This window comes from Anopheles maculipalpis, chromosome 2RL (assembly GCF_943734695.1).
Source record: "Anopheles maculipalpis chromosome 2RL, idAnoMacuDA_375_x, whole genome shotgun sequence".
NCBI lineage: Eukaryota > Metazoa > Arthropoda > Insecta > Diptera > Culicidae > Anopheles > Anopheles maculipalpis.
This window is the reverse complement of record NC_064871.1, coordinates 39,841,440-39,854,286: the sequence shown is the minus strand read 5'-3', so window position 1 is coordinate 39,854,286 and position 12,847 is coordinate 39,841,440. Positions and strand designations below refer to the sequence as shown.

At 41.7% G+C, this 12,847-nt stretch overlaps 5 protein-coding genes across 5 annotated transcripts in view; 2 read left to right on the top strand and 3 right to left on the bottom strand.

Moving 5' to 3' along the window:
* LOC126556717 (serine/threonine-protein kinase minibrain) overlaps nucleotides 1–4,599 on the top strand; it is a 40,395-nt gene extending 35,796 nt beyond the window's left edge. The window contains exon 9 of the mRNA XM_050212162.1: nucleotides 3,436–4,599. Coding sequence (XP_050068119.1) covers nucleotides 3,436–4,598 — 1,163 coding nt within the window. The 3' untranslated portion in view covers nucleotide 4,599. The remainder of the gene's footprint in view (nucleotides 1–3,435) is intronic.
* The window catches only part of LOC126559226 (DNA-directed RNA polymerase II subunit RPB7), a 240,333-nt gene that overhangs the window by 48,552 nt on the left and 178,934 nt on the right, over nucleotides 1–12,847 (bottom strand). The gene's annotated exons all lie outside the window — the stretch shown is intronic.
* LOC126557269 (ATP-dependent Clp protease ATP-binding subunit clpX-like, mitochondrial) overlaps nucleotides 1–12,847 on the bottom strand; it is a 399,590-nt gene that overhangs the window by 322,771 nt on the left and 63,972 nt on the right. The gene's annotated exons all lie outside the window — the stretch shown is intronic.
* Nucleotides 9,760–10,988, bottom strand: LOC126558242 (cytoplasmic 60S subunit biogenesis factor ZNF622). Its single transcript, XM_050214213.1, has one exon. It carries the CDS (start codon nucleotides 10,973–10,975, stop codon nucleotides 9,791–9,793), a length of 1,185 nt encoding a protein of 394 aa, XP_050070170.1. The 5' UTR covers nucleotides 10,976–10,988; the 3' UTR covers nucleotides 9,760–9,790.
* Nucleotides 11,644–12,323, top strand: LOC126559020 (mediator of RNA polymerase II transcription subunit 7). Its single transcript, XM_050215116.1, has one exon. The coding sequence runs from the start codon at nucleotides 11,660–11,662 to the stop codon at nucleotides 12,317–12,319; it is 660 nt and encodes a 219-aa protein (XP_050071073.1). The 5' UTR covers nucleotides 11,644–11,659; the 3' UTR covers nucleotides 12,320–12,323.

The window sequence follows — 12,847 nt, the reverse complement described above, 5'->3', positions numbered from 1 at the left end:
TCGTAAAGTTCATTTTTCTTCGTGTAGAGAGTTCCGTCCTCTAAATTCAAATTGTACTGTACACTGTGGATAATAGTGATCGTTGTGGTATAGCACGTCGTTTACGGTTCTTCTCTTCTCTTTCTTTTCTCTCTCTCTCTCTCTCTCTCTCTCTCTCTCTCTCTTATATGTATATTCCTTTTCCGTGATTGCTTTCTAACAATTAACATGCATCCCATCACTATCGCCTTCGCTTTCGGTCGGCCCTCCCCCACCCACCCATTAAACATGGCCAGATGAGCGTCGATGACTCGAAACGGAGGATAATAGCCGGCCGCAACAGCAAGCGCAACCGCATCCGACGGCGGCTCCTCAAACGCATCGTAACAATAGTAATAATAAATAGAATCAACCTGAGCTCTCAACCGTTTTGCAAACATGTTCTACTAACCCGAGCACAACCGTAACACACAGCACTGCTATGCCAAGTGTGAGAGTAATAGACGGCGATGGGAGTTGGGCCACACATCGAGCGTTACGGAAGTAGCAGCAACTGATTAGCCAAAAAAGTGGTTAGGGAACGAGCGGCTCTAGAGTGAAGCGTTTAGAACCACACCATCATTGAAAGCTATCATCTAGAGTATATCAGCACATCTCCTATAAATTAAGGAAGTTTTTTAAATCTCGGATGCAGAGGAAGCGAAAAAAAAAACCAAAACTCACAGTTTATATATGCCTAGCGCGGATGAATTGCTAAAGTGTGGCGAGAACGGAGTGGAGAGCAGCTAGTAAGGATAAAGCGACATCAATTGAGAAGAGCAATAAACAAACGTTGGAAATGTTAATCAATATTGGTACCAAATAAGTAATAACAAATAATTTTCCTCACACATACATAAATACACACACTTACACAAGCACACACACACACAAAGAGCAAAACCGCCATGATCATCATCATTCATCGTCGATTCGTTCATTCGTCGTGATCTTCCATAGGTGTGGTTTTTGTGTATGCATTGTTTTTTGCATTAAATTGTGTCTTTTCTAAGTCAGTATCAGTATTTCAGTTTGAGTGTGTGTGTGGGTGTGTATGTGTGTGTGTGTTAATGTGCGTGCAACGGGAGGAATGGGAAACTCGCAAGCATAATTAGTATTTGACTGAGCCGGATAAAGCACGACGGGGATCATATTGAAACAAGAAGATTGACTCTGAGATATAACGCATAATGATGGAGGAGTGGTGGTGTGTTGGCAAAGTGTAGTAGACAAATGTAATTGAACCTGACGGAAACCTGCAGTGTCAAAAGTTGCAACCTATTGTACATTTGCAATAAGTACGGTTGTATGATACAGAGCAAAGCAGTAATAGTAATGGAAATAATCAATATACAACAATAAAACATACACAAAAACAGACAACAAAACAAACAAACAAACATTTTTTTAAGCATATAAATAACAAAATATATTGAATACGTGCGAAAACAGAACATAGAAATAAAACCAGACAAAAGCCAATAGAGAGCAGCAGCAAATAATAAAGACCTATATTTAGAGAAACAAAATAAAAACCAAGATAGCGCCCCCGTGCACACGCTGTAATCCTGCAATTACATAAGGAAAACCCATAAATTCAACATAATCCATAAACCCATAGCAAAACGAATGGAATGCTGCGCCGCGATATGTTGTGCGATGCGGTATGATAAGTTTCAATTGGATAGGAGCGTGCAACAAAAACAAAACAAGAGTACCAGAAGACTTTAGATTGTAGTGAGCAAGAGCAAGCAAGAGTATTTGGGGGAAAGAAATGAAAAGAGGAAGAAAAGGAACGACAAAAACCACATTATAGAAGCTGTCAGGTGCACGCTGTTGTAGACAAAAATAACAAACTCAATCATACCACTATTACACCGACTGATTTGCTTGTTACAATTTCGTACAATTCTAATTGAACTGGCATTTTGATCTTTTGATTTTCTGGTTGTGCCCATTTTTTGATAAAAAAGGGTATACATTGAGAGAGGAATACGGATGAAATGCAGTTTTGGAGAACAACAAAAAAAAAAACGCTATTAAATTCTGTACATTTCGCAACGAAAAAGACCCCCCGGATGTAGAAGAAATTCTATAGGAATGACTCAAGAATAGTACAATGTATTGGGGAAATTTATTCAACCAAACAAAACATATAATAACAAGACATTAGATTCTGTACGATACGTTTGAATGTAGCGTTCGAATTGATTATGGGTACCAGGTTTTTTTTCATGAGCCCAAACCACCCTTACTCCACCCTTACTCTACTGCATTGCGGCGGTGAGGTTGAAAGTAGAATCAAAAGTTTTTTTTTTAATTATCTGCCTACAACCTGAATCATCTGCCTCCTCTGAATCAGTACTGAATCTTGGCGGAGTGTGACGAAAGTAAGAAGGAATAGGACTATTGTGCATAACTATTGAACCATACACGAGCAAAGCAAAGCTCTCCAAGCGTACTATCTCTCTCTTTCTCACTATGATTATCCAAACACCTCCAGCATCATCAACACGTTATTACGAGTCTCCTGCATCTCTCTTTCTTCTAAACGTACCACAATTCATCTTATCTTTCACATCACATACACACACACACGCATTTTCTCACACAACATAGCAACACAGACACACCTTGTCGTCCTACACACAATAAAGGGAACGTTTAGTGCGTTTTTAGTGGTTGGAATAATATGGTGAGACATAAACGGGTGGAAGATGTAAAAGAACCAAACCTGACTACAAGTACCATTACATTACATACAAAATAGTGTAAATCGAATAGGAAACCGTGGATAGAAAGGAGTGGGACACAGTCGATTCGATGCCGATGGAGACAGTAAAGCAAGAAGCAATAGCACATAATCAAATGAAAAGAAGAGAATGCCAAAATGCAGTCAGTAGAAGAAAAAAAAAATAGGAAAAAAACAAGAAAGACACACGTTTATGCGATGATGGTGATGGTAGATTGTTTAATAGGAGGGCAATTGAACAAGACCAGGATTGCATTAGGGAAGAGATAAGGGGAAAAAGAATGATGAGAGAAAGCAAGAAACGCATCGCGTGGTGGTGGAGGCCACACTCTTCTAAACATAATTTGGGTAATGTTTTTCTTAACACTTTCCGCTAACTGATAACGTTAATTTTTAGCCTTCGCTTTTATGTGTGCGTGTGTTCCTTTTAATTCGTTTTTTAGTTTGAAATTTTATGTTTACACATATGTATCTATCTTTTCTTGGTAATAGTTGTAATCTTTTTCGTTGTTGCGAACATTAGTTATTTTCCGTTAAAATTTGGTTGCCAACAAGTTTTAGTTCATTGCATGCAACCTTTGCTCTGTAACGTGAGTTATGCACGTGGTTCAATGAATTAATTCTTTTTTCTTTTTGTTACTACTTGTTTTCTTCCCCCCCACTAGGTCTATCATTACACCAGCAACAGTCCTCACAACAGCCACAAAGCCAGCAAACGCAACCAAAATCACAACAGCAGCAGCAAACACTCGTTCTACTCGCCCAACCAGCCTCAGTCGGATCGAATGGGACGCACAGTAGTGGTGGCAGTGTCGGAGCCGTGACTGGCAATGGTGCAATCACTGCCAACAGTAGCAGCGTCAACAGTGGTGGCAGTAGTGCTGCCACGGGAGTGATAATGCCTAGCAGTAATACTGTTGGCTCCTCGAATGTATCTTCCACCTCCTACCCATTGGCGATGGATTGTGATCCTCCCGCCTCATCTAGCCTCAGTCAGTCCCATCATACTGGTGGTCCCGCCGGCCGATATCCAGGTCCGGCCGTAACGTCGTCTGGTGCTGCTCCATCACACTATCATCGGACTCGATACTTACCTCAACAGCAGCAGCAGCAGCAACAACAACAACAACAACAACCACAGCCAGGACAACATTTAGTAGGATCGTCCGGGGTGCCAGTTGGTGTGCACAAAACTTACGCACCTGCATCGTTACCACTCGATCTCGGCACCCATATGGCATCGTCGCTCGGTGGGCTTGTCATACCGGATCATCATTCCGGTAGCTTTCTAGCTCACAATTTACCACAAATGACCGGCGTTCCCGGTAGTATAGGCGGTGTAACGGTAGGATCTGCCGGTTATGCTCCCTTTTCCATGAATGATGCGATGCTAATGGTAGCGGCCAGTGCCGGGATTAGTTCGGCTACTGTTGGACCACATGCCGGTGCGAGCAGTTTAGGTGTGATCGGTGGTCCAATTGGGGTGGTTGGTGCTGGTGGTGGCCCATCGTCACTTATCGTCGGTTCATCAACGGCAGCAGCAGCGGCCGTCAGTGGCGGTAGCCATCATCTCATTGGCAGTACGGGAAGTAGCATTAGCAACAGTAGTAGTAGTAGCAGTAGCAACATTGGAGGTGGAGGAGGAGGAGGAAGTGGGACAGGTTCGGGATCGGTCAGTGGTGGTAATGGTGGATCGGGCGGAAACGGAGCAGTTAGCAGTAGTTCGAAAGGGCACGGTCGTGGACCTCCTAGTGCACCGAGCGATCGGGACGAATCATCCCCAATGGTCGGTGTGTGCGTACAACCGAGTCCAGTCATCATTCACTGACCACACACACCATATGCGCGCTCACCTGAACACACAGACAGTCATCGTACATTTGCAAATTATAAATAAAATAAAAACCCCCAAATGATCTTGCTTTATTTGGTTGCAGCATCATGATCATTTTACTCTCTCTTTCTCATACCTCCATGCTCCATCACTCGACTGGAATTAAACAAAAAAAGGGGGCCTTTTTTTCTCTCATCGCCGATGGTGCACCACAATACATGAACGCACCGATCCACCACCTTACGTAGCATAAAGTGGATAGTGCATTGGGAAGATTTTCAGCCATTTTTTTTTTTTTGGGTAAGGGATAGTAATTCCCTAAGTGGATATTATTCTACAGCTGCTGCTCAAATGGCGCGAATCGGAGACAAAGGAGCTGAATTTATTCAAGACCCTAGCGTAATAGAGTAGCGACAAAAAAGCAGCTGGAAGTAGGGAGAGTTTTTCAAGCGAATGGTTTAAAAAATAAGAGACAGTGTTTTTGCTAATGGTACTGCCAGGAAACAATCGGTTTTGGAAGAATATGCGACAATGTACACATACATACATACACACACACCCGGTAGGAGACAGATCATTAAGATAGCTGATCGATTTTTTTTAGCAAAGAAGGTATAAACAAAAAAAATATCGGATGGGTTTTAATAGGAGCAGAAGGGTACAGTGTTTGCCAAGCGCTGCTGTTCGGCCCACCAAAAAAAAAGAAAACAGTCCAAATGGTAATGATGTGTTCCGAAAGGTTTAATGAATTCCTATTACTACCAATGTACTGTGTTCTCCGAAGAGAAAGAAGTGGAAGCTGAAACTATAGAGCAAGTAGGGGATAGAAACTGACTGGCTTTTTATGATGATGTGACAATGTAAACATGCTCTCCGCGCTCACGAGCAGCTAGAACGGGTCTCAGGTGCAAAGAAAAAGGATGTTTTTGTTAAGTTCCAATCCGATTTCATGAAATTTTAAACTAGAAATGGCTTAAGCAATTCTTTTCTTTTTATATTCGCCAGGCGCGAATGGCAAATTCCGAAGGATCGGGAATACTGTAGCTTTTAGCGAAAAGCGTAAGTGCAATTGAAATATTTCACGGAATTGTGAATAGCTTTTTTTGTCTAGCACCTCAGCGTGTTTTAGGCCAGCTTGCTTCATTGCCGCTTTTGTCCATAATTTGTAACGAAAGTGTACACTTTCCTGTACTGAACTTACTATTCCGCTGTATTGCCGTGCTAGTAATGGATCAAATGGAAGATGGATACCCTTGTTTTCCTCATTTTATTGTTGTTTATTATCATGCTTAATGCATACGCTGCAAAATAATCATTTGAAAGTCTTTCTTCCGAACCGGTAATTTTGCTAAAGTTAAAGATAATTTGGCACAAAAGAACAGCCTTTTAATTTTAGTCATAAATCGGCATTATGTAGAACAAATCAATTAAGCAGGAATTGTTTTTTTTTTCTTTTGCAAAGCGCTCCATTTTTCTTAATGGTAATCGAGCACTTATCGAGGACTGTGAAGAGCAGTATGGTGGAAGAGTAGAGTTCGACGATGAGGACGAATTGGCAGATTTGGCCAGCGACTGGGGAGCGACGGAGAGAAGTAATTTGTTCGGGAGGATGAGGGGGGGGGGGGATGAGGGCGTTGGCTGACGGGTCGAGCTAGTAAAAGTAGGGCTGGGTATAGTGACAAACCAGAGTAAGACTAGGAAAATTGGGAACTGACTGTGTGCGTGCGTTTATGTGCAGATTTTTGTCCTGTTTTTCTGTTTCCAACAGACATCGATGAAAGGCAATATATGCGTGCAAGGAAACAAGATTCATACAAGGCTATTGCTGTTGTTGGGAGTACTTTAAATAAAGGAAAGCACCACAGCGCAACGGCTGACATGTAAAGGTGAATAAAGCTGAAGAAATGTACATATTAACTGATTAGCACTAATGATAATATCAATAATTAAATTAGTAATAATAATATTATTAAAAAAAACGGAATGTAAATGAAGCAAAACAAAACAAACAAACAAAAAAAAACATGAAAAGAAAGAAAGAGTCAAATGATGTAAGGGAAGTTGCAGCAACTGTAACAACGCGTATCGCAAAGGTGTGTGTGTGTGTGTGTATGAAGGTATAGGATCTATTGAATATACATGTATGGACAAACGCAAAAAAATACACACACACACACACATACAATAAGTTTAAGTAAGAAAATGAAGAAAATAACAAAAAAAAGCCCGATTGAAATACTGTACTGTATAAGTGAAAAAGTACTAGATCAAATAACTAAAGAAAGTAAATTAATTAAATTAATGACACTAAAACAAAAGAAAGAGGGAAACAAAGAATGAAAGAAAGAAAACAAAACAAAAACACACACACACACACTTAACAAAGCATTCAATTGAATTCAAACAAAGCAAATATTTTGGAACAAACAACTAGTAATCGCGCGTAAATGCTCTGTGTAGGTGTACCACTCTGTCGACAAAGGCAAACACACACATACACACAATCGGTATGTTAAAAGTCAGGTAAAAAAGAAGATAATAGGACAAAAGAAAAGAATTTACAAATGAAAAAAGCAAGTTAGAAATACACAAATACACACACATGATATAGTGAAAAGGATTGATAGTACGTAAACTAGAATGATTAACAGCGAATCCGATAATGAAAACACACACTCACACACACACACACATGCAAAACATACACGTTATATAAGAGATAGAAAGAAAGAAGGAAATACCACACGCAATTAGAGGAACGAGTAAGATTGAACGATCGATTTGGAATGCAACATCATGTGAAGCGTGTGCAACTAATATGGAAAATAGCTAGAGAGAAAACAAAAGAAAACTGAAGAAAAAAAAACACAAACAAAAGGAATTCAACCGATCGCGTACCCGCGTATGATCCGAATGATAATTATTCTTCTTTTTACCTTTGGCGCCCGTCGTCGTACTGTAACCATGGCAACCAGACAGCAGAACACGTTGACGCGTGGGAAATGGTTTCCATGGGCTGTTTTGATCTTGTGTGATGGTTCGCTGTTCGATTATGTTCCGATCTATGCTCTTCTGGTGGATGGCCTTTTCGCCTTTGCTTATTTCGTTTACTCCATTTCAGTTTTTATTGTTCGGCTTCGGTAATGGCGTTTTCTGTTTTGGAAAATTTTGTAACACGATGTTATAATGGAAAGAAAAACGTTAATTTTTGGTTTTGTGCGGTACACGATCATCCACATTCATATGCGCCAACAAGAGTAGTGAGATAGTAGATTTTTTTGTATTGGAGTATATTGGACCGAAAGAGAATGAGGGAAAAAGATCTAACAACCGATGACAATGTGGAATATCGTAGTTGAAAATGTGAGGTGCAAGCAGATCGAAATCCAGTTTGGATATTTTGGTATACAACACGGTGGTGTGAAAGGAAAAAAATAATCCTCTTTCCTACGTCCTATGGCATAACACACAAGCAGTTAGCGCGGTTACGATGAATGCAATAATATTAAGACATTTTCTTACACACGAAACAACGCGGTGATGATGGTGAAACACGTGATCACAGACACAACAGGAGTAAAATTGCCACCGGGAGAAAAATAAATTAAAAACAACGTAGGAAATATATATATGCAATCCGAATGACTGCTTGGCGAGTTAGGAAGAAAATAGACAAGAGAAACACTGACACATTAACACAATCGAAGCAAACGAAAATCCCAAATGAAAATGATAACTGCCGGTACGACGATAGGACGATGATGTATGAAGCAAACAACACTAGATAATTATGTCACGATCAAGATGAGACGTTAGGTAAGGAGCAATGTGTAAGATCAGCATACAAAAAGAATACAGTAAAATCAGAAACTTATAGCAGCGTCAGCATAAAATAGTGATCTTGAGACGACGCGTGAAAGAAGCGTAAATTATTATATTTATATTCTATACAATCTCATTGCCACACAACCAATCAAACCAACCAACCTACACACAGACACACCCAATACATACACTACACAGGATACACACACAACAGGATTTCCGATTACACTTTTAAGCGAGATGAATGTAATTCACCTTTCGAAGAAGCGAAGCAAAAACCGCCTTGCCAGAGGGAAAGAGAGATCCCATAAATCGTGATGGAGCTTGAACCGATTAACAGCATTAACAGCAACAGATTGTAGTTGGTTGCTGGAAAATTGCTAAGGAAAAGCGGGAAAACATCATACTAAATTGCACGCAAAACGAAACCGGAAGTGGTGGAGGGCTAAGCAGATTGTGGGTACAAATTTGGGGGTACAAGACTATTAGAGATCGTAACGATGATTTAAAATTCCGATAACCTGTAACCTGTAAATTACAAAACCGACCGGACAAGAATCGTGCTAGACCCCTTGGTTTGAAGGGTTCAAACGCTTCGAAGTAAGGAAAAGAAAGAATAAAATGCAAACGAACAACGCTGATGATACGAGCACGTGCAATCAACGTGTAGCAATAATGGAAGGAAGTTTACGTGAATTAGGAACAAAATAAGAAAAGGTGTAAAACAAAATATATATAACGCAACAGCGACGGAGAAACCAAAAAACAAGTCAAAACAGTTTGCAAAAAAAAAAAAAAGCGAAGGGAAGATAAAAATACAGCAGAAAGTCACATACAAACACACACTACCAGGGAATAAAAGGTGAAAAACCGGATAAAGGTGTGCCGGGAAGACGAAATTTAGTCAACCGATTGGGCCCTTACGACACGAACGACAGATGTACGAAAAAAGGGAAGCTGAATGAAAACTGTTGTCCCGATGGTAGGCAAATTATGTGCGCGCTGAATGATACTGAGAAGAAAACCGTAACAGTAAGAAACAAACGGAAAAACAAATGGTGTAAAGACACGATAAAAAAAAAAGAAAACATTAATACCGAAACGGCAGAGCGGCACATCGAGCAAAGAATGAGATGTACCGTTGTACGATGAGATGAGAACGAGAAAAGAAATAAAACAATGGCAAAGAAATTTTGAAAAATAATCTTATCCAAGTGTACATGTTGTTCAATCTCGCTGTTGCTAGACAACCAGCAATCGTCGATCTGCTTTTTTTGTTTTCTAATATATCAACGTCAACGCAGTGTAGTATCGAATGCATCAAACTTTTTTTTTATTGTGGTATAAACATACATTCAGATTTAGAAGTTAACCTGCTGGCGGAAGTGGTGTTGGAGCTTGTTTGCCTTCACGCCCACCTGCTGCATCAGCTTGGCGTGCTGTCGCTTCATTACGTGCATATCGCGAGCATTCCGTGCTGCAGCTTCCTGCTGGGTGGAGGTCCAGCCAAGTGAACGATACTGTGCCAGAACCTTGTGTAGTCGCTGGGTCGATTTCTTCACCACAACCGCTCGGTTTGGATTGATGCGCTGTTTGTAGTAGCGTAACAGTGATCGATGTCCTATCACATTGCCCGATGGAAGCACCAGCTGATACTCGTCCCCATCCAGGGCGGACGGTGTGTCGAGTTCCGCATCCACGTCCATACCGTCCTCGTGATCCGGGTAGCTACTACTGTAGTCATAGAAATCAACGTACTCGGCCAGTGCTGCGCCTTCGTGTAGCATTTTGCAGTGCACCTTTTCCGTCATGTGGTTTCGGACCGCATCCAGCGAGTAGAATGTTCGGCCTTTCTCGTTACACCACAGACAGATAAAGTCCCGGCACACCTTTTCCGCCAGATAGGTAAGCAATCCCTCGACATCGATACAAAACTCAGCGTCCGGGATGAAGAACGAGTGGGCGATTGACATATGCTTAATGTTTTCCAGCAAATCCTCACTGTGGTGCGGACAGAAGATGCAATCGTTTCGGTCGATCGGATTCTCAAACTCCACGTCTTCCCATTCGTCCGAATCGCCATCCTCGAGCATTGCTTCTTCGACCTCCTCTTCGGTAGCAGCCGCTGCGGCTCGTGTTGCCGCGCGTGTCGATTTGACCGACACTTCTAATTCTGCGTCCATCATATTCGAGCTTGTGCTCGATCCTCCACCACCAACAGCAGCACCAATCGTGCCATTACTTTGGGCGAGATAATGCTGCAAATTGTCCTTGTGCTTGCGGCTGTCCAGATGGTTATCGTGCGCATTCTTTGACTTGAAAACCTTCCGACAGGCTTTGCAGTACAGCGATTGATCTTCCTGTGCGGCAGCGTCTTCTGTTTTCTGTTGGATGATACGCTTCTCGAACTCCTCTATCGTCACGGGTGGGAGTTCGGCCAGCTTCCGTTTCAGGTTGTACCGGTGCCAGTGTGTTTTGTAGTGTTCGCGCTGCATTTCAGCGGTCGCAAAACGGACTCCACAATTGAGGCACGTAAAACTGGACATTTTGCTATACTGTTAGGGAATTATTAATTATTCTACAATCCGATCTCACTACTTTTTCTACGGCAGAAAAACGTGCCACTTGCTTTGACGGCTGTAGGCTCAATATGTTGTGAAATGTGTTTCTTCTACTTGTTGTTTGTATTTACGTTTGATTGTCGTACAATGTCAGTTTAGTGGTTCGTGTTGAAAGGTTCAAGTGTTTCTCAGAAATTAACAAAATAGGACAAAATGCAGAATTATACTTCCATTGATCGTTTATCGAGAACAAAGAATAATTTCGTCTTAGGTAATAACCTTTGAAATTTAAAATGATTGATAATCACGATATTAAATTAGACACACAAAAAATTAGCGTTCCACAAGATAGATGGCGGCGCTCTCTGTTGGTAATGCCGTAAATGAATCAACATACAAGAACTGAGCTTGTACATATAACCTCACTCAACGTGTCAATTGATTTTTTGGCTATTTGACATACACACCGCGTATTTCGTGCACTGTCTGTACATCATAGTATGTGTTATTTTGAAGGGGCTAAACACGAAGCGGAAAACAAGCGCATCTCCTACCTTCGCTATTGCTCCAAAGCAAAAACAGCTCGAAAAACGTAGTGTTTTGTAGAGTACTTCCTAACTGCTGCTGCTGCCGATTGACGACGAAGCCATCCAACCGTTTTCCAACGCAATGGCAAACGCGGAAGCCATCCAGGTCAGCTCGTTGCCACTGCCCCCAGCGCAGTACATCAATCTGTACACGGATGAAAACATACGCAAAAACCGTGCACCTAAACCCCCGGTACCGATTCAGGATGCGTACACAATGTTTGGCAGCCCGTTCAGCAACGACGATAACATAATACGGCCGCTCGAAAGCCAAGGCTTTAAACGGCTCTATCCTCAGCATTTTGACCGACGAAAGGAACTGAAAAAGCTGAACCACTCGCTGCTGGTCAACTTTCTCGACCTGATCGATCTGCTGGTACACTATCCAGACAGTCCTAGGCGGGCGGAAAAGATCGAAGATCTTAGCCTGCTGTTCGTGCACATTCACCACCTGCTGAACGAGTTCCGGCCGCACCAGGCCCGCGAAACGTTGCGTGTCATGATGGAGCTGCAGAAGCGTCAGCGGATAGAGACAGCTCAACGGTTCCAGAACCACCTGGAAAAGGTGCGCGAGATGGTGAAGAATGCGTTTGCTTCCCTGCCCGATCTGACGGACGCGGACCGGCACGCTGGTGGGATGGAACCGATGGATGTGGGAGAGGCGGGCGATCTTGCTGGAGGCCGGGGCGAAGGTTGCCATCCGCTGGACCGGTTAATGTGTGAAATTGTGGACCGAATGTGAAGTGTTGGCGCGTGCGGGACGATACAGCATATGTGGAACGGTAAAACACGTATAGGCCGTTGTTTTACATTAAGAGTTCGCCAATTTTGTTTTGCATTCGTAATTCTCTTGAAAATTTAATGAAGTTAAGAAGGGAATAAAACGCGGATAAGAGAGAATATAGTAAATTATTTCTAAAAACGATAAAACTTTGAGGGTGATTTGATTCTTGTTCTTTTTAATTGATGCTAAAACCGTAGTTTCCGTCTGCTTGTGGATATATTCTTTATTTTTTAAACGATTGGCCAGAATCATGAGTAAAATTGGCACCGTCGTCTATTCTATAGGAATTTGATACTTAAACACAAATGTACCTTATGATTACACAAAATTCACAGGATATATTCTTCCATGCTTTGAACATCTGCCAGGATTCAGTATTCCGATTCCAAAGAATTTTGCGAATAGTTTGTGGTATGTGTTTTTTGGTAGAATGACAATGTGAAAAGTAAAACCGGTTCGTAGAACGTTTAAAATATTCAGGATGAG

Excerpts from the sequence above, each read along its gene's own strand:
- LOC126558242 (XM_050214213.1), bottom strand. The coding sequence starts at position 10,975 with ATGTCCAGTTTTACGTGCCTCAATTGTGGAGTCCGTTTTGCGACCGCT.
- LOC126559020 (XM_050215116.1), top strand. The coding sequence starts at position 11,660 with ATGGCAAACGCGGAAGCCATCCAGGTCAGCTCGTTGCCACTGCCCCCA.